The sequence below is a fragment of the Pseudorca crassidens genome, chromosome 9, assembly GCF_039906515.1.
Source record: "Pseudorca crassidens isolate mPseCra1 chromosome 9, mPseCra1.hap1, whole genome shotgun sequence".
NCBI classification, from domain to species: Eukaryota; Metazoa; Chordata; class Mammalia; order Artiodactyla; family Delphinidae; genus Pseudorca; species Pseudorca crassidens.
This window is the reverse complement of record NC_090304.1, coordinates 102000930-102024993: the sequence shown is the minus strand read 5'-3', so window position 1 is coordinate 102024993 and position 24064 is coordinate 102000930. Positions and strand designations below refer to the sequence as shown.

General features: G+C 41.2%; 1 protein-coding gene across 6 annotated transcripts in view; it reads left to right on the top strand.

The window, feature by feature from the left end:
* Positions 1 to 6878: 6878 nt before the first annotated feature.
* CDON (cell adhesion associated, oncogene regulated) overlaps positions 6879 to 24064 on the top strand; it is a 100653-nt gene continuing 83467 nt past the window's right edge. For 2 of the 6 annotated variants that reach the window (XM_067751502.1, XM_067751505.1), the window contains exon 1: positions 10236 to 10462. Coding sequence is in view for 1 of the 6 variants with exons in the window: in XM_067751501.1 (XP_067607602.1) it covers positions 8844 to 8869 (26 nt within the window). In the remaining 5 variants the exon portion in view is untranslated. Of the gene's footprint in view, positions 7114 to 8828; positions 8870 to 10235; positions 10463 to 23020; positions 23091 to 24064 lie in introns of those variants that run through there. The other 4 variants (XM_067751501.1, XM_067751504.1, XM_067751506.1 and 1 more) reach the window with 4 other exon arrangements.

Genomic DNA, 24064 nt, shown 5'->3' with positions numbered 1-24064 from the left:
AAATCCAACCAATAAGGTTTGATTTTCTACCATAAACTACAATACAAATATAAAATTCGTTACTCTTATGACCCAAAGAATAAAGTCTCAAGTTCATGATACAATTCAATCCCTCCCCATGTGCCCCAACTTCTCTACTAACTCCACCTCCCACTGTTGCTATGCACCACTCTGCTCTAATCCCCTGGGCCACTCTGTCCAGAGCCTTCCTTCCACCTGCCATTCTGCCCTCACAGCTTTGCTCCCCTGTGCCCCCCACTCCTCATTGGGAACCCTCCCCATTTCCCTACTTCTCTCTGAGTCTTCCCCAGCTTCCAGGATGAGGTCAAGTTCTCCTTCCTTCTTAAAGCCTTTCTACTTCCACTTCAACTGAGAGTTCTTTTTGTAGTCTCCGTTTTCTGAGATCCTACTATGTGTCAGGTACTATGCTAGGAATTTGACGTGGGTTATCTCATCTAAGCCTTGAAAGGAGGGTATTATTTTCATATCAAATTTTTGTGTTTTGTCTAATAATGAACTCCTGGGGTTTTTAAAAAATAAATTTATTTATTTATTTATTTTTGGCTGTGTTGGTTCTTTGTTGCTGCTCACGGGCTTTCTCTAGTTGCAGCGAGCTGGGGCTACTCTTCTTTGCGGTGCGCGGGCTTCTCACTGCAGTGGCTTCTCTTGTTGCGGAGCACAGGCTCTAGGCACGCGGGCTTCAGTAGTTGTGACTCGCGGGCTTCAGTAGTTGTGGCTCGCAGGCTCAGTAGTTGTGACACACAGGCTTAGTTGCTCCACGGCATGTGGGATCTTCCGGACCAGGGCTCAAACCCGTGTCCCCTGCATTGGCAGGTAGACTTTTAACTACTGCGCCATCTGGGAAGTCCCACCTGGGTTGTTTTTAATCTGTTATAAGCAATGCTGCAGTAAATGACTTTCACATCAGCCTTTCACATGTGTGCAAGAGTGCCTGCAGGATAGATTTAGAGGCTGGGACTGCTGGATCAAAGGGTGAAAGAGTGCTGAATTTTTATAAATGTCCTCAAATTTTCTTGCCTGGAGATTGTGCCATTTTTTATTCTTACCGTCAATGTGTGAAACTACAACACAGGTCTCACTATACCTGTTTTATATATGAGGAAACCGAGGCACAGAAAATGCAAGCTCATGTAGTTAATGATACTCACGTTGGACTGCAAACTTGTGCTCTGGTGCATGCTGCTCATTTGGTATTTATCAAATAGTTATTTGTATGTAATTTATTTCATGCAGACATAGGCTTAATCCTTCTAAAGCTTTATGTAAATTCCTTAGGTTCAGAGACTCTCTGGTACACAGAGATTGAGACAACGAAGTCAATCCCAGGTGGGAGTGAGGGAGAAGGTGGACGGGGAGGAAAAGCTGGGAGACAAGTGCAAGGGGACGTGTTACCACGCTGGCCGCTGCTTTCTGACATGTCACAAGAGATACAGCTGGTCACTCACCAGGCATTCCAGCTTGGCCATGAGAGGTGTCTCCGGAGGAGATGTACTGAAAGACCACGCCTCTGAACAGGGCACGGCAGAGAAGGAACCTTCCTGTGGGGCTCCTGCTGTGTTCTCCTCACAATCGTGGGGGAGATAACACACCTGCACTTTTGGGTTCAATCACTTGGCTCTCTCAGCAAATGCAGGGAAGCCACATCCCAAGCTGTGCAGTGTCCGGGAATGGTGGGAGGTGCGCTGAGTGGGTCACTGCGGTGGCCGAGGGTCCTAGGGACAGTGCGGCCAAGGGAGCCTCAGGAGGCCCTCAGGTTTGTTTAATCCAGGTATTTTCTTATATCTCTTTATATATATATATATGATTAAACATATATTATTATACATATAAGATTATATATATAATCTAAGTTAAATGGCAAAGAATTTTATTGGTGATGTACATTTAGAAATTGAAGATGTACAAAAAGTGCTAAAAGTGATAGCTGTTTTAAAATTAATTATTTTTTATTGGAGTATAGTTGATTTACAATGTTGTGTTAGTTTCTGCTGTACAGCAAAGTGAGTCAGTTATACATGTACATATATTCGCTCTTTTTTAGATTCTTTTCCCATATAGGATATTGAGAGTATCGAGTAGAGTTCCCTGTGCTATACAGTAGGTTCTTATTAGTTATCTATTTTATATATTTTAGTGTGTCTAGGTCAATCCTAATCTCCCAGTTCATCCCTCCCCCCTCCCCCTTGGTAATCATAAGTTTGTTTTCTACATCTGCGACTTAATTTCTGTTTTGTAAATAGGTTCATTTGTACCTTTTTTTAGATTCCACATATAAGTGATACCATATATTTGTCTTTCTCTGACTTACTTCACTTAGTATGATAATCTCTAGGTCCACCCATGTCAATGCAAATGGCATTATTTTGTTCTTTCCTATGGCTGAGTAATATTCCATTGTATATATGTACCACCTCTTCTTTATCCATTCATCTGTTGATGGACATTTAGGTTGCTTCCATGTCCTGGCCTTATGCCTCTTTAATTCAGTGCTTTACATCTAAAAGGTGCTCAATAAAAGTTTTCTAATTGATAAATTCATTTGAAGTGATATTAATACAAATAAATATTCCTATTATGGGGAGACATTAGTAATCAAGAGTCCAGCCTCTAGAGCCAGACTATCTGACACTGACTAGCTGTGTGATCTTTGTCAGGACACCTCGGGTTTCTTGGCCGCCCATATTCTCATTTGTAATATGGAACTAATGCTTAAAATGATAATTAGCATACAGCTAGTACCATATAATCATTAACTATTATTCTAGCTAATTTTATTTAGTGTTTGCCATGTTCCAAGTACTAAGTGCTTCATACATATCATCTCAATTAATCCTCCCAGCAACGCTGTGAAAGTATCAAGTGGGCATACAAGGTATTAGTCGCATCCCCATTTTACTAATGGTGAAATCAAGACTCCAAGAGCTTAAGTAACTTGACCAAGTCAAATGAGGTGGTGTCAGAATTTGATTCAGGTCTGTTTCATTCAACTGTCTGTTGTGTTATTCTTGGAGAACCAGTTTTAACATTTATTTTGTATTAGAAAAGCACCCGATTCAGGCCTAAAATTCATTGAATGTATATCTGTGTCACTTAGCAACCTTCCCAGCTAGTCACTATGGACTTGGGCTTATGGTATTTCTCTTAACATCCTCTAGGTCCCTTCAGTGTCGGACCATCTCTCAAGGCCCAATGTCCCCTTATCCCATAAATTCTGATGACCTTAAACCTCTATACCACTTCATCCACCAGCATCCATTAGCGTGCTGGACCTAATAGTTACCTGGAACTATTCCACTTCGGAAATTGGGGATCGTAACTAAAGACCTCCTGGCTTTTTCACTCCTCAATCCTGAAACAAGGGCCCTTTAACCTCATAGAAATCTACTTTTATTCAACTTTTCATTTTATTCCAGTCTATCATTCCAGCTCAGAGCCTAGATTCTATGATTGATGATTTAAATTATTTTCTTACTAATACTGTGTATTAATCTCCTTCTTGCACATTCTCCAGCACAACTCCAAATCTGGATCAGTGTTATGCTTTCCCCTCACACCTAAGTGATTAAATTTTGATAGAGAAAGTCACACAACCATGTAGACTCTGTCACTACAAATTCATGATCTCCAACTTCAGCCAGGCCCTCAGCATCACTCATCAATCCTGTGACTGCTTTTCAACTTTCATTTTTCAACTCTTGTTTTTCCTAATGACTATTCCAAACCCTCAACACTTTCCCCAAGCGTCCTTTTCAAGTCCCACACCTTGAGTCCCGTAAACAACTTTCCCTCCAAATTCACCAGGATAATTGGGTGCTTTATATATCGGAGTTTTAGAGATCTATCCTTGGCCACAACTTTCTAGAATTCCACATTCTTCCTGAGGCTTCACTTCTGCTTTCATGGTATAAAAACTACTCTATGCTGATGACTTTCAAATCTAATACCTCCAGCTTGGACTTTTCCATCTAGTGGACACCTGTACTTGGAGGGTCCATGGGCACCTCAAATTCAAAAGTGTCCAAATTAAACACATCATTGTTCCCCTAAAATCCTTCTCTTATTCAGGGCATGACTCTCTTCCTGGCTACTGTGGGGGTAAGGAGATGGCCACCACCCTCTCAAGCTAGAAGGCTGATGTCATCCTTGAGTCCTCTCTCTTCTTTACCTTCCACATGCAATCACGTTCCAAGTCCAGCCAAGATTCCCTCTTGTTTCTAGAATTTCCCTTCTCTTCTCTGGCCTTGTTATGGTTGTCCTAGTTCAGTCTCTTGATCCAATTGGACTATCTGGATTCTTCAGAAGCTTCCACATTTTTTTATCTCAGGCTTGGCTCCCTTAAATCTGTCCTTTTTGTTATTTTTATTTTTTGGCCATGTCATGAGGCATGTGGGATCTTAGTTCCCCGACCAGGGATCGAACTTGCATCCCCTGCATTGTAGGGACAGAGTCTTAACCACTGGGGCTGCCGGGGAAGTCCCTTAAATCTGTCCTTATGGCTGCTGCTAGGTGATACCTCTAAATATAAACCTGGCCATATCACACTCCCACTTAAAACTGTGCATTGACTCCCCATTGCCTACAGGATCGAGTCCTAGCTTCTTGGAATGACATGCATAGCCTTCCGTGATCTGGCTTCAGCTTCTTCCTGCAGTGCCTTCCCTTACCAATCCCTACCTGGCCTCTCACATTTCAACCACAAAGAAGAGTTTGCAGTCCCTCTGAGCTGTCTTGTTTCTTGCCTCTGTTCCTTTGTTCATAATGTCCCCTCTGCCTAGATGGTCCTTCCACTCCTTCACCTGTACCTGGTTAACCCCTACTACCCTTTAAGGCTTAGTTCATGGGTCACTTCCTTTGGGAAGTCTTTCTTGACACGCTGCCCTCCACTCCCCCCAAACTCTAGCCTGGGTTGGCCACACTGCCCCTGTGCTCCCACATCTGCCTGTTCATTGCACTGAAGACGTCTCAATGTACTTATCCATCGATGTATCAGTATCACAATTAGATTGTGAGCTCTTTGAAGCTTGGGACTGTGCCATATTTCTCTATGTACCTTTTTGCCTAGCGGTGGCATAGAGTAGGTGCTCAATAAGGTTCTAAAATATTACTTTACACTTATAAGTGAACAAATAAGTGAATGATTCATTAATGAAAAACTATTTGCCCCTGAAATGAATACTCCACTTTACAAGCAAGGCAGCAAGGGAGTAATCAGTATCCACAACATCATGATTATTTCTCAGGTCTGATTATGAGTAACAATAGGCATAGTGATATTCAACTGGCACTGTGAGACTTGGGGGTGCCCAGAATCAATTGGGCCCCAAGAGAGGACCCTAGAAGGGTTTGTAGTGGAACTGCTGTGGTAGGGGACAGCTAGGATTCTTACAGATCGCCACAAGAAACCTGCAAGACTTCCATCCCATTCACACAAAACTCTCAGTTCAGATAAACTTTCAATGTTTTTCCTTCAATGTTTCCAGGACATTTTATTTACTGATTGAAAAATCATTTAATATACCTTAAGTTAATAACACACAGACTCAGTTTGAATAAGTAAAAATGGAACAATAGAGAACAAACAAGTAGAGTTCTTTTTTTCCCTCCTATACTGAATTTCTTAGGACCTTATACTTTCATAAAGACCCTGGATGTAGCTAAAGCAAAAAACTAAACTGTCTGAACATCACCACACTTTCAGAGCCTTTGCTTGTGAAATTCAAGTAAGAAGGTAAGGAGTTCTGTCATATTTCTCCTGACGTTCAGTACTGAGTGTTTTTGAATTCCAAGTATCATTAGAGCTCTTTCTGTAGTTAAATAGTAAGTAATGATGATGATGGTAAAAAAATAAACTAATTGCTAATAATAATTATTATTAGTAGTATATAGAAGTCACAGTCCCCAAATGTCCATGCAGTGGCAGGTGCTTTCCACTAAGTATCATATTTATGCTTCACAACAACCTTTTAAACAAATTATTTCCCCCTTTTTCTGTTTGAACAACTGAAATTCAGTGAGATCAGATCACTTGGGGCACATCCAAAGGACGAGTTGGGAAGACTCTGGGGCCAAAGGTCATGCTGCTTGCACCAGGCGACAATGAGCCTCTCCTAGTCTCTGAGAAGTTTTGTTACCTGCCTGCGTGTATGGGAATGCAGGGCGGGTGTGATGGGAATCAGAGGAAACTGCCTAAGAATCCAAACACTGAAAGTGGTTTAAAAGCGAAGGTACCAAAAGCGGGAAGCTGGAACCACAAAGCAGATACTAGGTACGAGCCAAGTGAATGGATGGACTGGCTGGCTTCGCACACTACTTAGGTGGAGGGGTGAGGGGCCGGGCCTGGGCGGGGAAACAGGGGAACGTGTAGACCAGTAGTGGACCCGCCCCAAATGCCGCCTCTCCCGGGGAAGTAAAGATGAGGGGAAACGGAATAAAGGCATTATGGGAAACTCCGGGAATTGCTAAGGCAGCTCATCCTCACCCATCCTAAACCAAAGCAGAGACTGACTTCTCCTTTCCTGGGGGAGCTCTCTCGTAGAGCAAGCAGGAGGGGGACTGGTAGAAGGACCTGCACAGAGCGCCCCCCCCCCGCCCGTTGGTACGGCCCATCTCCCCCCACATGCCGCTGATCTGGCAGGCTGCGCGCGCACCCTCCGGCGGGGCGCGGGCCGTCGGGGAGCTGCGGCCTCCGCGGCCGGGTTCCCTCCTCCACCTCCTCGCGTGCTCCTCACTGGCCCAGCGCCCGCCGGGTTACGCGCCCGCGCGCCTTGGAGGGGAGGAGCGCGACCGCGGGGGCGCGCCCCGGTGACTCCGCCCCCACCCCCCCAACCCGGGCGCCCCTCCCCTGAGTCCCGGGTGCCCGGCTCGCGCGGCTCGGTGCGAGGAGACTGGGACCCCGCGCCGCCAGCCCCCACGCCCCCGCCCCGGCGTGCGAGGCGCCGCGCCCTCCCGCTGCCCTGCCCGGTGCATGGAGGGGCCCGTTCGGATCGCAGCCGCCGCTGCCGCCGTAGCCGCCGCCAGCGCGCGGGGGATGACCTGGGGGTGGCTTTCGGAGCCGGCTGCCGCGCAGGAGGTCTTAGCCAGCCCTGCTTAGAGGTGCGGGGGTGGGGTCCCACCTAAGGGTGGGCGGGAGGGGTGGCCTGGGGACACCGGGCTTGGGCGCCACGAGGCTTGGGAGCTGGAGGTCCGGGGGCGGGTTGGCCGGAGTGCCCGGGAGGGCGTGGGGGTCTAGGCTGCGTGCGGGGTCTGGGGAGGGCAGCTGACGGATGCGCAGTGGGGAGCGCCTACGTCCCCCGTCCTCGGGAACTCTGAGCCACCTCGTGGGAAGAGGCGGGGTGAGGTGTCAGTGACACGATTAAATCTGTTTGACAATGATCCGCTGAGGCAGGTGAGATGCAGCATAGCCGGGAGCACGGGGCGCCGGCACGTTTTCCCAAGGGAGCGGGGTCCCTCGCCTCTCTCAACCTCCATGCCCGCAGAGCGCCCGCGAGAGACAGTGATTTATGTGTAAGGAGAATCAAGAGAAATTTCCTGCGCAATGTTTCTCTGCCTTCACAGTCTTGGTGACTTCCCAGCCCCAGGGAGCGTATTTTTCCTTCTCCTCTGTATAGCTTTCTGTGGATTGCATTATCATTTGCTAAATACATTACAGCTCGCTATTTATTTCACTCTGCAGCTTCCAGACCTTTGTTGCATTCTCTCCACATCTAGGAATTTCAGTAATAAATCACCGAGGGGGCTAGAGAGGCTCTCTCGCCTTTCCCTTCATTGTTCTCCCAACCCCACCAAATCAGGTGGAAGGCTCTCCAAAAGGAGTTTTCTCCAGAATGCCTGCCTTTCCCAGTCCAGACTCCAGAGGGTGGCAGGTGCCTTAAGGGCAGGCTGCTTTCCAGTTGAGATCTAGAATTGAGGGAACCTCATTAACAGAACCTCTGTGTCCTGAATCAGACACCTTGAGAAACAAGATAGGACTAAAAGGTAACATGAGATTTAGTCTCAGGCCAGTGGCCAGTAAAGATGAAAGAGGCCAATTCTGATTCCATGCCTCGCTGATGCCACAACCCACAGATGCTCCAGCTGACTTTTGGAATACCTAGTGGACAGTGTCTGCTAGGAAAGGGTGGGGAAGGGGCTGGAGAATGAAATGGATTTATTCTCAGTATAATTCTAAACGTTCTATTACATTTCATAGCTCATTTTTGGGAGGTAGTCTGTTTTAGCTGAAAATGCGGGGGTAGTTCAACTTTTAGGACAAGATGAAAGAAAACTCCAGAAAACTGTAAAATTTAAGTTAGTGCTTAGCTAGAAAGCATTCTTAGGAACCCAGAGAGGCACCAAATACTGTAGTTTCTGTTTTGCACATGTTGAAATGAACTGCCTCATACTTGAAGTTATATGAGAAGGATGGAGAGAAACTGTTTCATTTTGTAAAGGCGTTTCCTGGGTGTGTGTTTGGCAGTGTGTGGAGCAGACACATTTATATTTCTATAAAAAACACACAAGTGTACATTGTTTAACTTTCATGCAAAAACTCGGATATAGTATTTGGGAAATCTGTCTTCGTTTGAATAGTTCAGTCAACCAGGAAAATCAGTTACTAGAGGTACCGTGCTATTGTTTGTGTAGTAACTCACTTGCGATGCTTTGATTGATTGCCATGGTTCTCATCAACCTCCTCTTCTGTGGAAAGTACTTAAACAGCTCTGACTCTCAAGCCGGGAAGTACAGAGAACCCTTAGGACTTGGAGCATACTGATCTAGCTTGTGTCGGTTGGCTTCTAAGTCAATGTTACTCCTTGCCTTCTTTGCAGGTGGTTTGACTGTGCATGGGAGGAATTAAGTTCACTTTAAGGTAGGACTTCCCCCACCTCTGCCCCCATCTGCAAGGTGTATATAAAGAGAAAGGCTTTATGTTGGATTAAGAACTTCTGCCATAGGGCTGGGCTCTAAAAAGGTCAGGTAAAACCTGTTGACTAGCTCTTGTGCTTTCTTCTTATTTTTCCTCTTCGCCTGTGTGCTTTCATGACTTTCTGGATGATTTCATGTATGGTTTTGTCAAAATGTAAGTTGAAGTAAGATGTGTCTTCTCTAGAAATGTTTCTTATGCAGGCATTTAGACTAGAAATTGGTATTGTTTCTAAGTAAAATCCTGGAGAAATGCTTTCAGGAATTAAACATTATTGTGGTGAAATCAGGCTGGAGATAGGAAATTAAAACTAATTAAGTGAAAAATCTGTTATTTTTAACACATCGTTACTTTAGCCACTGCCTTGTGATTAGCATTTGTACTATGTAGGAGTGCAGATAAGGCAACACATCGCAAGAGAAGATGAGCTGTCTAGAGATAGTCTTTCTTTAGATATGTGATCTTACTACTTAATAGAAACTAATTAGATTAGAAAGGGAATTTGGGGTCTGGTTGCTAAATAGATTGCTCCGAAGGACTTGATTTTACTGTGGTTTTTGATGGGTGCTTTTTTCAAGAAATTTTGTTAACTTGAATTAGAGAATGCTTTATTGTTTTTATTGAAATTTTATATTGTATGTAGACATTTCATTGATTTATAAACATTCCATTTATACATTTTTGTTGTGGATATGGTACTAACTCATTTTCAAGAGAACGGGGAGGAGGGCTTTACTTGATTCTTTTCAATTGCAATTAAGAGATGGTATATGGAATATACTTAATGTTACTTTAAAAATATTGGATTACAATTCAATGAAAAACTGGTTGTTTTTTTTTGTTTTTGTTTTAATCCTTCAAGTTTTCCCTCATTGTTTGTGCTCTTTCCCCCATTGTCAGGCTTAAAACATACAGTATCGTTGTCATCTGTCCCCTGAATAATGGTCCTGAGGTGATATTATTAATGTGGCTTTTTAAAATCAAACTAATTATACTTGCCTAAAAGAGCCACATGTGTGTGATTCTAGCTGCCTGGTGCCTTTTGAGAGCCCTGGAGACAAGCTAGTGAATAGAGCTGAAAATTTATTCTGTATTTGATTAAATGGGACAGACTTGCTGCTCCTTACCCCAGCAGGGGCGATGAGATCTCTTGATCCCCGAAGCGGCTCCAAGACCCTGGGAATTCCATTAGCGAGCACCTGAGGAATTTCTGCCCTGCAGTGCCTTTTTTGTATGTGTGTATGTGCGTGTGTGGAAAGGGAGGGGAGCCGAGTGGTGAGGGGGGGAGGGTGGCGGGTGGGCGGAGAGAGGCTACATTAGAAGACTCCATATGTTAGCAGATCTAAAATCAAGACAGGACTTAACAGCTTATCTTGTAAGAGAAGAGCCCAACCCAAAGGCAGATTGCTGGTCAGGACTTTTCTTACGAGCACGACCGTGGTGATGTGTCTTTACCCTGAAGTGCACGCCGCTGTAAGTACAGAAAGTCACTTTTCTGCTTTGCCTCCGAAGCACAAGCATATACACGTTGCAGCCTTGGTAAGTTTTCTCTGAATGATCTTTTGATAAATATGTAAAATCGTGTTACAGTTAGGTCTTGCCTGTCAGGGCTGCTTTTATTGTTTTAATAACTTTTCAACCGAGAGGAAAATCAGCCTTTTCTGTGAAGCAAAGTATTTTGCAGAGATGAAATGCTTGTTTGAATAGGCATATTTGAGTTTGCTCTTTTGTTTTTATACGACTTTTCTTGTGTTTTTGTAACATTATTATTACAGAATTTAAATTCATTTAGGGTATCTCTCTTTTCTGTGTCTTTTGAAGAATTCTTTCTGATTGCTAGTATTTCTTAAGGCATCGCTTCGCAGACTTGCCAGCAGCCGTGCGTAAATGAAAATATATCTACCAAAAATATTCTGTAAAATCTTTGGAGCAAAATTTCTGAGAAACATCAGCGTGTCTTCCTCTCCCTGCCCCACCTCCCCTGCCCCTGAATACTTTTTGGATACAGACATTCTTCAGAATATGAGCCCAGTTTGATTCTTGTGTACTTTTCAAGGAAGAGCAGTTCTGAATCTTGGATGGCCTAGTTAATTGATTTTCCTCTTCTGAGAATAGTTAAAAATGAATGTGAATTCCAGTGCTTGTAGTTTTCAACTAGTGCAGAGTGCAGTAGCCTATTTGATGGTTAATTTGATGTATTTTGTTTCTGATTAAAATCATCTTGTGTGTCACAGTTCCCTCCATCCTATTCCCGTGTAGTCCTCTACCAAATTCTCCTTACAATACTAAGTGTTTAGAAAATAAAGAAGCCTTTGAGAGAATATTTAATTTTCTTCCCACCTTCATCCTGGGCTTGCCTTCTAGTAGTATGGCCAGGTTGAAAGAACTCTGGAATGAATGGGAGTAAACACTAAAGTTAGCATTGGGCCTGCCTCGGTTCACAGTTGTTCAGGCACTTTGCTGTGTGATGTATTTTGATGGCCAGAGATAACAAAAAGCTACCTCAAAGCACATTTTGTTCTGCTACATATCAGTTGGAATGTGAGTCAGGACTTCAGTTCTTGAGAACCAGTGATGTGCTTTTAACCATAGAATTAAGGAACTGTGAAGTTCCTTACATCTTACTTGAGAGGGGGAAAAACACACAGGTTATGTTACTGAACTTAGATATATTCTGCTTACGTTTTGTTACAAAATTTTTATATTGCGCTAACGTAAGCATATAGCTTGCTTTTCAGCTATTCTTGACATAGACTAGCGCATCTCTTTTTATCCGTGTGAGCTGGGGCAGTGATCTTGACCTAAGCCTTGGGTTCCTCATCGCTGAAATGAGGATAACCATAGTATCTGTTACCGCTGTTGTGTGGATTACGTGAGATACTGAAAGTAAAGTGCTTGGCACGTTATAAAACCCCTATGATTGCTAGCTGCTGCTACTTTAAGTAACTCCTCCTGTACATGTTAGTCTGTTACTTTGATCCAGAAATGATTTCTTTTGAAGATTAAATAATGAGGAATTCTCTGAAGTTAGTAATAGTGTGGGCACGTGGAACTGCTATAGTTTCAGTATGCTACAGTTCTCTTCATTTTGCAATTGAAACTTAAAAGGCACTTGGAAACAATATGTTGCAATTTTTTTTCCTGATTGAGGTATAATAGAAAAATGTACACAAGTGTACAGTTAATGTATACTCAGTGAGCAGCCAGATGAAGTGTCGTATATGCACATGTGTGGTAACCATTAGCCAGATCGAGATGTAGAACATTTCCTTCATTGTGGAAGGCTCCCTGGTGCCCCTTCCCAGACTAGCCCATCACCCCCAGCAGACGACAGCCCTTTGGACCAGTCTCACCATACGTGAGTTTTGCCTGTTCCCGAACTTTATAAAAATAGACTCATACGATAAATACTCTTTTATATCTGGTTTCTCGCACTGCTCGTTATGTCCAAGACCCATCTCTGTTACTGTGTACGGTAGGAATTTATGCTTTTAAAATTGTTTTAGCATCTTTTGCCTGTTTTGAAATTCATAGTAGTTCATTTTGTTGGCACATTGGGCATGTGGTCATTGAGAAAACAAGAAAATAACAACATTTCTTCCTAAATTATTAGAAAATCAGATCCCAGTCACTATCTTAGAAAAATAACCATGACCTTCTTTTTATACATAAAGTTGGGTTGAAGGTAATATAATTACCTTCAGTGACAGTTCCATAAACCAAATCTTTTGATAACTGCATTCATTTTGTGTGTGTGTGTGTGTTTTTAGAAGCGAAGGGTGGGAGCCTCGAAAGAGAGAAGGACCACCTAAGGTAGCTTATAACCTTCATGCTTAGGATTTAACACTTAGAATGGTAGAGAAGTAACCACTAGCTCAGCAATAAGTGTAATATTCCCTAAGAAGAAAACAAAACAACACGGTGTGTTCTGGAAAAAAAAAATCCACCAATAATGGAAGAAAATGGAGCAAGGATGTTGTTATCCTACAGGAAAATTTTGAAGAATGGGACCTTACGTTTATATCAGGAAGAAGAATTTTGGCTACTAACTTTCTGAACGGTTGCTGTCAGGCTGTGCTTATATGTTTGGAATTTCTGTTTGTATTGTTGGGATTCCCTGATATGCTAAATAAAATTTATTTCACTAAACAATGAAACAAGAATACAAGGTGGTATCGATGAATCCGAAGTGTGTTTTTTGTTTTTCACTTTGAAAGGGGCTGCGGTTGAGGTTAAGAGCTTTGCCATCATCATATTTCTGTTCTTGGAAATGTTGATGAAGGATTTTCTGGATGTTCTGCTTGAACACAAGCCACTTCTCTCGTTGGAGACATTGTCTTTTTCAGCATTTGTAATTTTATTAAATCTTATTATTCATAGCTCCTTGACACAAGGTCATTCTTCACATACAGCCATGTGCAGGGTGGGTTCCTCTGGACTCCAGAGGGGGCAAGTTGTTCCCTTGTCTCTTAATTCAGAGCACCAGTGGCCAAGACTTCAATGGGGGTGGGAGGGGTGAAAGAGTAATATGAGATTCATCTTTTGTCCCAGAGGGGCACTCCAAAGATGCAGGTTTTGTTTCAAAAGAAGGAAGCACTGTTGACAAATAAAGCTGCCTCATGTTTGGAAAATGCTCCTTTGAAGGGGCATGAGGTCCTTATTACTAGATGTGTTGTAGTGGCATTTGCAAAAGATGGTGCAGTAAGAATCTCTTCCTTGGGTGAGAGTTGGGACCACATGACCTCCAAGGGCCTTTGCCTTTTGAGTCCACTAAACAGGCTCTTGTGGGGGAGCTGTACTACTTAACCACCACATACCCAGGGTTCCCTTGCTGCAGTTTCATTCCCCTGAGGTCAACTGCAGTCCAAAAATACTAAACGGAAAGTTCCAGAAAGAAATGATTTATAAGTTTTAAGTTGTGCACTGTTCTCAGTAGTGTAATGAAATCCCGTGCCATCCCTCCCGAGGTCCCCAAACCTTCAACATTGTTCTGCTCCTGACATCCAGCCATTCACTTCGTCCTGGCTCGGTGATCCAGGATCACCTGAAGCCGATGATACTGCTGACGTATCATCAGAAGGTCAATAGTAGCCTAACGCTACGTCACAATGTCGACGTCACTCACCTCACTTCATCTCATCCGGTGGGTGTTTTGTCATCTCACAGCATCATCATCATCATAAGAAGGGTGATTACAGTATAATACGATATTTTGAGAGAGAGAGATCACATTCATGTAACTTTCTTTTAGTTTTTACTTTATTATTATTTTCATGTAACTTTTATTACAGCATATTGTTAAAATTGTTTTATTGTTACTCTCTTACTGTGCCTAATTTATAAATTAAACTTTATCATAGATATGTATGTGTTGGAAAAAAACATAGTATAAATAGGGTTCAGTACTATCCACAGCTTCAGATATCCACTGGGGGTCTTGGAATGCATCCCCGTGGGTAAGCGGGGGACTACCGTACCTAATTTTGGAGGGAGAAAATGTGTAAAAAAAGTTCCAAACGACCACTGGATAAATAAATTTTCTCAGATTTTCCCTAGTTTAAAGTTGAGGAATGCCTCTTCTTGTTGACCCTTTTCACATTAAATGTAATTTAGTTTATCACTAACAAGTAAATGTCAGATATTCTTTCTTTTTTACCTGAAGAGAGAACAGGGACCTTTCCAATATTCTATCAGTATCAGAAGTGAAAACACTTTACAAGTTTAGTATTTGCTACCTTTTTAGGTAGGTACACACCTGAATTTACTTGAAGCCCCTCTGTTGGCCGAGTTATTTATGCACTCCTACAGCAAATTATATGTAAAGTAAAAATAAATAAATGTATCTCTTGTCTCTCTACCTTCTCTCCTCCACCCCAATTTTTCCACACTTGAATTTCAAGAGAGAAATAACTCACGGGGGGAGAAAGGCTGATACGCGTGACTTATCCAAGCAACAGAGCTGTATTCAGGATCTTTTCTGGAGTCCATAGTTATTTACTGTAACCAGGTACACATCTTGTGTCTTTAGATATATGTTAATAATTTATGTTAATAATTGCTGTTTAGAATGATTGAAGGGAGTATAGAATCCTGAGTCACCAAAATAATATTTTGTCTATTTTATGAAGCAGAAAAGTATAGTGAGTTTTGTCTGTTTTGTATTACATGACGTATACCCATACAACCGTCTAAAGCCTCTTGTAACCTCTAAGTGGCTCTCTCCTTTCTCTGTCACCATTACCTTACCCTTCCAACTTCCTTTTCGAATTTTGGGAAGGGGATCAGAGAAGGTGAGACAAAATGTGAGACAAAAGAAATACCTTCGTGACTCTTTATTAAAGTACTGCCACCTCACCTCCCTTGTCTCCACTCTTGGTTTTCCCCGCTTCCACGTCATCCATTTTTCTCCATTTTGTCAGAGTAATGATCTTTCAAAAACATAAAGCTGGTCAGGTGACTGCTCTCCTTAACATCAGTTTCTTCAAAGGCCCTGACTCCCTTATTCAAACCCAGGTCTTTAATAGGGCACACAGGGGTCTTTACCGACCTGGTGCTTCTGCCGTCCTCCACCTACCTTGCGTTCCTTGAATATACCTTGCTTTTTCTCTTGCAGGCTGGGAACATGTCTCTCGTGCTGATGATGTTGTGTCATCATTTTGTACGTGTCTGTCTCATCCTTATCTTAATCCCTAAGGACAGACAATGGGATTTTCCCTTGTATGTATCTCCTCTCACCCCTTTCCTTGCATTACGCCTAACAAATACTAACCCCAAATGTCCCAAACGTGTGAGTCCTAAAGTAGGGCTTCTCAAACTTTAACGTGCATTTGAATTTCTTGGGGCGGGGGTGGGAGGGATGTTAAGATGCAGATTTTGATTTCGTATGTTGTGGGTGAATCCCAAGATTCTCCCTCTCTGACAAGAGTCCACATCATGTTGATGACACTGGGTGGACCACACTGAACAGCGAGTTGCTAAACTGTCATCTCTAGACCCATGAATGATTTCAACACACAATTCTGCTCTTATAAAGCAGAAACTAAGGCACCATTGTAAAGCAATTATACTCCAATAAAGATGTTAAAAAAAAAATACAGTGAAATCAGTGACTCTGCATGTCAAGTTCAGGCGGATCACAGCTTCAAGTAATGAAGGTTAAAAAAGCTTTAGATAAAGAAAAAAATAGTTAAATATTGAAGATACTAGGACATCTATTGTCACATTATTGCTGGAATGCTGGCCAAACGTCTTACATATTTAAAATGCATATTTTCATTCTGTGCTACATTAGTTTGTGCCCAGAGAGCTGATGCCATGTTTCGTCTGTTTTTTAAATATGCAGTATTAGAGGAGTTTTCCTGGATATCTAGGTATTAAAAAGTGCATTCTGCCTTCTCTCTCTTGCCAGGGGAATTTCTGACAGTTATTGGCTTTTTAGGTATCAGAATAACAGCAATTAGTATTTTCTATTTTACTATCATTTGAAGTCTGTTTAGTGAGTAATTGTACACACTGTCTGATTGGAGGTGAAATTGGCAAGGGGGATGAATGTCTAATGGATAAAATACTACTTTTAATCAGGCCGTGAAATTACTGTAGTGACATCAGAATTTGGCAGCCTCTTTTATTACAATAAAAAGAAAGATAGCATCCTAAGCTAGGGATAAGATTTTTCTTGCCCATTTATTTTGGCTTATTTTCATGGTTTGGGCCTCAGGGCGTGTGTGCAACAAAATAGCACAGTGAATAACAGGCAATAAGAAGGAGTGAACATAGTTTCAGCTGGAACAGATGTACTGTTTAATCACTCATCTCTATTTCAGTCAACTTCCTCCCAGATTGGTGAGTATGAGGTTGTGAGAGTGGGTATGAGGAATCCCCATCTATGAAGTGGAGTTAAGCTTCATTACTTGGGTTGGTGTTACATAGCTTGCAATATATTGAAAAAGTTTGTTAATTGGCTGTTAACATGGTCATGTGAGGGGGACTGTCTAAATGTGATTATGAATGGGGTTGTACAGTTTTGTAAGAAAGGTGCTATTTATTCCTCTTTATAAACACCAGTAAAGTAACATCGTTTGATTTAAACTAGTGTTTCCTCTTGGCCTGTTCACTCCTGTTGTGAAATTAGGCTAATTAGGCTTTTAGAGATTGCCATGATTTAATGAAAACTCATGCACCGGGATTTCAATTTGGTTTCCACGCATCTGAGCAGTTGTTCCAGTAGATCTTGGGACTGCTAAATCCTGAGAAGATATTTTTATGATTCTTAACAGATTATTAAAACTCCTGAGTGGAACCACACTGGTCTTACCATTGTGTTGTGCCCATAATTTACCTTTTGGGCTCTTCTTACTGTGATCACTTTTTTAAACAAGGCCATTTTATTGTTTCTTCCATTAAGTCTTAGATGTTCTTCCAAAATGAAATTTTAAGATTTGTTCTACAGTAAGGAGGATTATAGTACTGATGGGTTAAAGTAGATTTTAAACCTAATTCTGCGTATTTACTTCAACTGAATAACATATCTTCAAGTCATATTATGATCTGATTAGAATTGGTTCTGATCGCTAAGTCGTTTCTTTTGATTTCTATCTGTTGACTATTAGGCACACTTCCTTTACTATGGCTGAGTCCTTTTCGAGATTAAAACAAATACAAATAGATCAAGCTTCTACCCTGAGTTCCTAATTCCAAGCTCTAGTCATTAAGTTATTCATGTTTTGACTGTAGACCTATATAAGCTCTTTCATATAATTTTCATCATACATTTTAGAGCTAAAGATTATTTTTTAACCCCATGGCTAACTAAAGCCAATTTTGAGTCATTCTAAGATGGGTTGTTAACTGTGGTCTCCTATTAGGATAGGAAATGAAATTGTCATTATTTGTTATTTCTTTTGTGTTTAAGGATGCATTTTTAAAGAGCTATTGTCACAGTGGTTAGGTCTTAAAATAATTACACATTTGTCACTGTGACAGCAGCGTGGTGGGGTTTTTAATGATACAGTACAGCTTGTGCAGAGATTTGATATCCAGTTTTTGCAGCATCAAATAAATTTTAGCTCAGGGATTTGACTAGATACATCTTAATAATGTTAATAAGAGTCTTATAGCTAACTCCCAAAGTGGATTTCTAAATGTGAGCCTGGTAAGTTCAGGCTATATCCCACCCCACAGGAAAATAACAATAGAAATTGTTTTAAAGAAAAATTGTTGGTGTTTTACTTCTTTTGGGATTTCTCTTCCAGATAGGTAGATTATTAGGAAAAAGATAAGGAAACAATTGGCCTTGTAGAACCAAGACTTTAACCCTTGATCAGATCCATGTTTTCTCAGCGGGGTGTTGTACACATACACAGAATACTTAATTAGTTGTGACTGTAGATGTCAGCTGGTCATGGAATCAAATTAACAGGCACCACATATTAAACTTCCAAGGCCTTCAACGACTAAGAATGAGAGACTGAGTTTTTCATTTGTGCAATTAAGAATCTTTTCCCCCTTCATGTTGGAATGTGAGTTTTCTGGAAAAAGAATCCCTTCGCTTGACATTTCCTAGGCAGAGTCCCCACTCGCTTGTAAAAGTCCTTTCTAATTCACTGAGAAATACTAGCATCTTCTGTGCCTGATTCACCTAGAGGGACTGTACTACAGGTATACTTGGGCAATTTAACGATAAATAATATGGTGACAAAGGAGTGAAGTATTGCTTAGGCAAAGCAGGGCCCTTGTCTGTTTGAGTGCCCTGCAGACTTATCAGAATGATGCTTCCAGAGGATTGGGAAAGGAAAGACTGTCCTGTCTGGCACTGCATGCACAGACAGGCACAGAAGGAACCAGGACCCTCCCCATGCTCATTCGGCTCCTAGCTGAGGAGTTGCTAGTTCAGTTACAACTCCTGTCTTGTGGTTCTTTTTATTCCATATATGAAATAATTTTCTCCTATCCTTTATTTCTAATTGTCATCATTTCTTAAATAATATTATAGAGTCCTTTGTACTTTGCAGAGTGTTTTACAAGTTTTTTTTTTCTGTTTACCATAATGTATGAACGGTAAAATTTTCATGAGAATGGAAATCATGAAGACAATAATGATCGAGCATTGGTTTTACATACAAGAGTTTTAATGTAGTTCAAAGTTGGGTGATCTTCAAAATATCTCTGCCTAATATTTGAAACTATAGTCTTTCTTTTCAAGCTTTTTTTAAAAGTATCTATTTATTAAATGGCTGCGTTGGGTCTTAGTTGCAGCACGCGGGATCTTTCGTTGAGGCGCACGGGTTCTTCGTTGCAGTGTGAGGGCTTCTCTCCAGTTGTGGCGTGCGGGCTTAGTTGCCCCGTGGCATGTGGGATCTTAGTTCTCTGACCAGCTATTGAACCGGTGTCCCCTGCATTGCAAGATGGATTCTTAACACTGGACCTCCAGGGAAGTCCCTTTCTTTTTTAAGCTTAATTTAAGTTATAATTGCACATTCTTAAATTCTAAGGTTTTTGTTTTTGGCCACATCGTGTGGCTTGTGGGATCTTAGTTCTGCCACCAGGGATCGAACCCAGGCCCAGAACAGTGAAAGCACTGAGTCCTAACCACTGGACCACCAGGGAATTCCCTCTTTTGTTTTGTTTTTGTCTTTGACATTTGTAAACCACAAACTCTGCATTCTAGATTCTATTGACCTAATGGAAGATATTGAGATAGTGAATTTTGCCGAAGGTAAAATTGACTCCCAGATGTCTTGTATTTTTAAACCCTTTCCTCTTTAAAGAGGTCTTTTCATTTTTTTTTTTTTTCTAGCCACAGGGATCCTTGCTTTCTAATACATTTCTTTAAGGCTGGTACTTGATGCTTAGAAATTCTTTAATAGTATATTCCAGCTGAAAGTGAAGTTTGAAAGCCCTTTCGAATTGTGTGACAGTAAGGAAAATAGCAAAGGGGGCTTTTTAGAAGTAAATCTCATTTTACATTTGTGTCTTTGCTCGTGGAATAAATATAAAATCAAATTGAACGCAGTTTCTCTTAACATTTGTTCCACGGTGCCCCTGTGTCCAAAGCGTGACAGATGATGTCAACACTTAATCTGACTTTCTTGGATATGTTAGAAAATGAATACAAGCTTTGCAACTTTAAGTGATTCCTCTAGTCTCGCTTTTGTCAATCGTTAGCGATTTCTTTTTCATTTTATATCATTGTATCATATTGGCTACAACAAAGGTTAATGCTACAGCATTTAAAGATAGCTCATGTGTTCTTTCAGTGTAGATCAAAATTAGTCATTAGCTGTTTAATGAGATAGTTTAAAAGTAGTTTTGACGACCAGATTGAGAAGGAAAGAAAGAAAAATAATATTCTTAAAGGCAAATCTTGCCCTGCCTCTTGGGCTGGAGTGAAGGCTGAGTTGTAAGAGTGCAGAGTCCAGCGCGCAGTAAGAGGTGTGAGGCTGTTTATTTTCACTCTGGAGATGTATATACTACAGAAGGAAAACTCTGGCCTTGCTTAACCTAAGCAAGTCATTACTTATCTACGATCTGGCAAGCAATTTGATTAAGGTTGACACAGCTCATATAATATCAGAGCCAGGCTCTCCTGATGATTGATGAGGCCTGTCTGTAAGTTTTTTTTTTTTTTTGAAAGGAGAAAAACAGAACAAGAACGAATACTGTTCAGATCTCTAATTGCCACGTATAAGCCAAGTCTATAATGTAGTTTTATCTGTAGTGGTTAATACGTACTAATTTGTATGCTGTTTTTAATGTTATAATTAAATGGCTTTAAAATAATATTTTTAGGTCAGCAGGTTAATTTAGCTTCTACAGGATTAAATTCTTGAAATTTTAGAGATCTTGCTTCATATCGTAACATCTTATGGTTTTCTTTGATGTAATATATTCTTTTTTTAAAAATTTATTTTAAATTTATTTATTTTTTTGGCTGCGTTGGGTCTTAGTTGTGGCTCGTGGGATCTTTGTTGTGGCGTGCAGGCTTCTCTCTAGTTGAGGCATGAGGGCTCAGTAGTTGTGGCGTGCGGGCTTAGTTGCCCTGTGGCATGTGGGATCTTCGTTCCCCGACCAGGGATCGAACCCGCATCCCCTGTGGAATTCTTAACCACTGGACCTCCAGGGAGGTCCCGGATGTTATATATTCTTTAGTCTAGTGGAATTTTTAACCTGTAAGGAATTTTCCTTTTTATTTTCTAATGAAATTGAGTTATTTGCAAATCTTTGGCTTTAACCTAAGGCATTTCAACCCCCTGCTTTCTCACTATACAGTCATGATTTGGACACTTGTAATAGCATATCATTGAGTGTTGCTGCTGACCTTTGCTACGTTATTTGTTCCTTATCTTATTCTCATTACCATCAGATAGATTCTGTGTGTGACTGGAATGTGCCAGATGTTCTTGGCAACACTTTAAATCATTAGTCTACATATAGTGCTGCGTCCAACCAAAGAAGATAATTTCTTGTTTTTTTATCATTCATACGCTACTTAGTAGAAATGGGTATAGGAGGAGAAGAACTCTCTCCGCCTTATTATTTTTTTTTATTTTTTATTTTTTGCGGTACGCGGGCCTCTCACTGTTGTGGCCTCTCCCTTGCGGAGCACAGGCTCTGGACGCGCAGGCTCAGCGGCCATGGCTCACGGGTCCAGCTGCTCCGCGGCATGTGGGATCTTCCCGGACCGGGGCACGAACCCGTGTCCCCTGCATCGGCAGGTGGACTCCCAACCACTGCGCCACCAGGGAAGCCCTCTCCGACTTATTTTAAGTAAATTGAGCATAAGGAATTTCCAGATTAGTGAGTGAAACGATTGAGTTGAGAATGAATTAGTCTTCTGTAAGTGGATTTTCTTAACCTGGGAGTTTTCAGGCTGTGGATCATACAGGTTTAGACTTGGGTAAACTCTGGAGTCAGAGTGCCTGGCGTCAAAGCCAGACTCCACCGTCTTCTAGTGACATAGCCTCTGTGTGCCTTAGTTTCCTCATCTGTATAATGGGAATGGCACCTCATTAGGCTCTGGGATCACCTCAGTGAGTCCTCACAGAGTGATTGGCACTTGGTAGGTGCTTCTTGAATGTGAGCGGTTGCTGTTGCTGCTTCCATGGCTGTTATGTTAGCGATAGTGACAAAATATTATAGTGATGTAGCTGAATTAGACACTGTCAAATATAAAATGAGGAGAGATTAAACTTTGTGGGGCTCTAAGTGTGGCAGTAAACTAGAATTGATTGATTATATGTTGTTGTTCTTGAGTTGGTTAGGACTTGGCTCCCATCACAGAGACTGGTTAGGTTAGGTGACTAATGTAATAGCTGCTGGGGGCACCTTTGGATGAATTCCCATATCCCCAAACAGCTGAATACCATCTTAACTTTCTTGCCCTAAATTTCAATTTTGTTTCTTTGAGATCTCCCCTTTCTCCTTCTCATCTCCCTAGACTCAATAGAAACATACTTTAGTACCAGGAAAATAAAATTTATTTTTAGGCATGAGATGTACTTCATACCTAGACTTACTGACATAAGTTTGCTTTTCTTCTTAAAAGCAAGGGATATCTGTTATTGGAACCCTTTGATAACTCTTCTTGATAATTTTCCACCAAAAGTACAAGTGTTGCTATCTATGGGAAATCCCAGTGCTTTCTAGAATTTTGATGTATATGTACTTAAATAACGAGTTTGACTCTTACGTCTGTTCTTCCACTTTTCCTATTTTTCTCTTGGGCTTAGGTATGGTCAGAGCAGGTAAACACTTAACTGGGATTGGTAGCCTTGAAGACTGCCAATAAAGTACCATTCCCACGTTGTTTCAAAAGAAGAAAAAGAATAGATATGGGATCATCAGATGCCAATCTTTGACTTGGAGAAAGGCCAGTTCTGCATACTGCCAGCTCCACGCCAGCCACTTCCCGGTGTGTTTCTCACTGGCCAGGATAAGCCCTCAAGTGACTGTTGAAGATTGAGATTTAGCAGTGGAGGGGGATCCAAAGAACTGGAGCCAGGAGTTGTGGAATCAGAACATGACAAGTGGGGCTGCATGCACCCCTTTCCAGCTGACTGTTGGCTTTTTTTCTTGCAGTTCCTTTCTGTCATCAGCAGTGACAGTAATAATGCTTCAGGAAGGAGATGTTTGTCTTAGTTTTTCGTTGTTGTTTTAAATATTTTTTAAGGTAAGTTTTGAGAATTCATCTGTTTCTTCTACCCTACAGGTTGGCCTCATTATTGCGTTTTTATCACTGGAATCTGCGTTTTCAGTACAGTAATTTTTGTAGCAATCATGAGCGTGTTTGCAGGAGAAAACATTGTACCGCCACTCTAAAATGCACAGGTTTTTAAGATATTCCATCTGGGGCCTATAAAATAGAGAATAAAGCTTGGTTGAATTGCATTTATGAGTTTTCTTAAAGTAGTGGTCTTGGTGGCTATGGAATTGGGTAGCATTTACAAGATTCTTTTAAACTTTTTGATTTTGGGGAATGTGAATCTAGTATTTGAAACTATAATTCTTGTCCTGTCACACCCGTTCTCAGTTGAGATTTGCAAAGATGTGTGTGATCAAGGAAATAGCTTTGCGTTTGATTAGTCAACATCATGTCTTAACCGAGATGATAATGTCCTATATTTTGTTAAAAAGGGATAAACACTAAAACTTGAATAATGTGTGACTTCTTCAAAGGGAAAAATTCTCATAAACCCCAATGTTGATGAAATAATTTTATTATGAATCTCATTTAATTATGTACAAATAAACTAGATGCAGACTTTTTATAAAACTAAATTTGCAAATTGTGACAAAACCAATATAATTCAGAAATGTTAAATCTTAAAAAAATATTTTTATGTTGTCAGTATTGAGTTTAATAGTAGGAAGATATTTTTGCTTATTTCATATTTCACGTGTCTGTTTGATTTGATTCTTTTTTTTTAAAACATCTTTATTGGAGTATAATTGCTTTACATTGTTGTGTTAGTTTGTGCTGTATAACAAAGTGAATCAGCTATATGTACACGTATATCCCCATATCCCCTCCCTCTTGCTTCTCCCTCCCACCCTCCCTATCCCACTCCTCTAGGTGGTCACAAAGCACCGAGCTGGTCTCCCTATGCTATGCGGTTGCTTCCCACTAGCTATCTATTTTACATT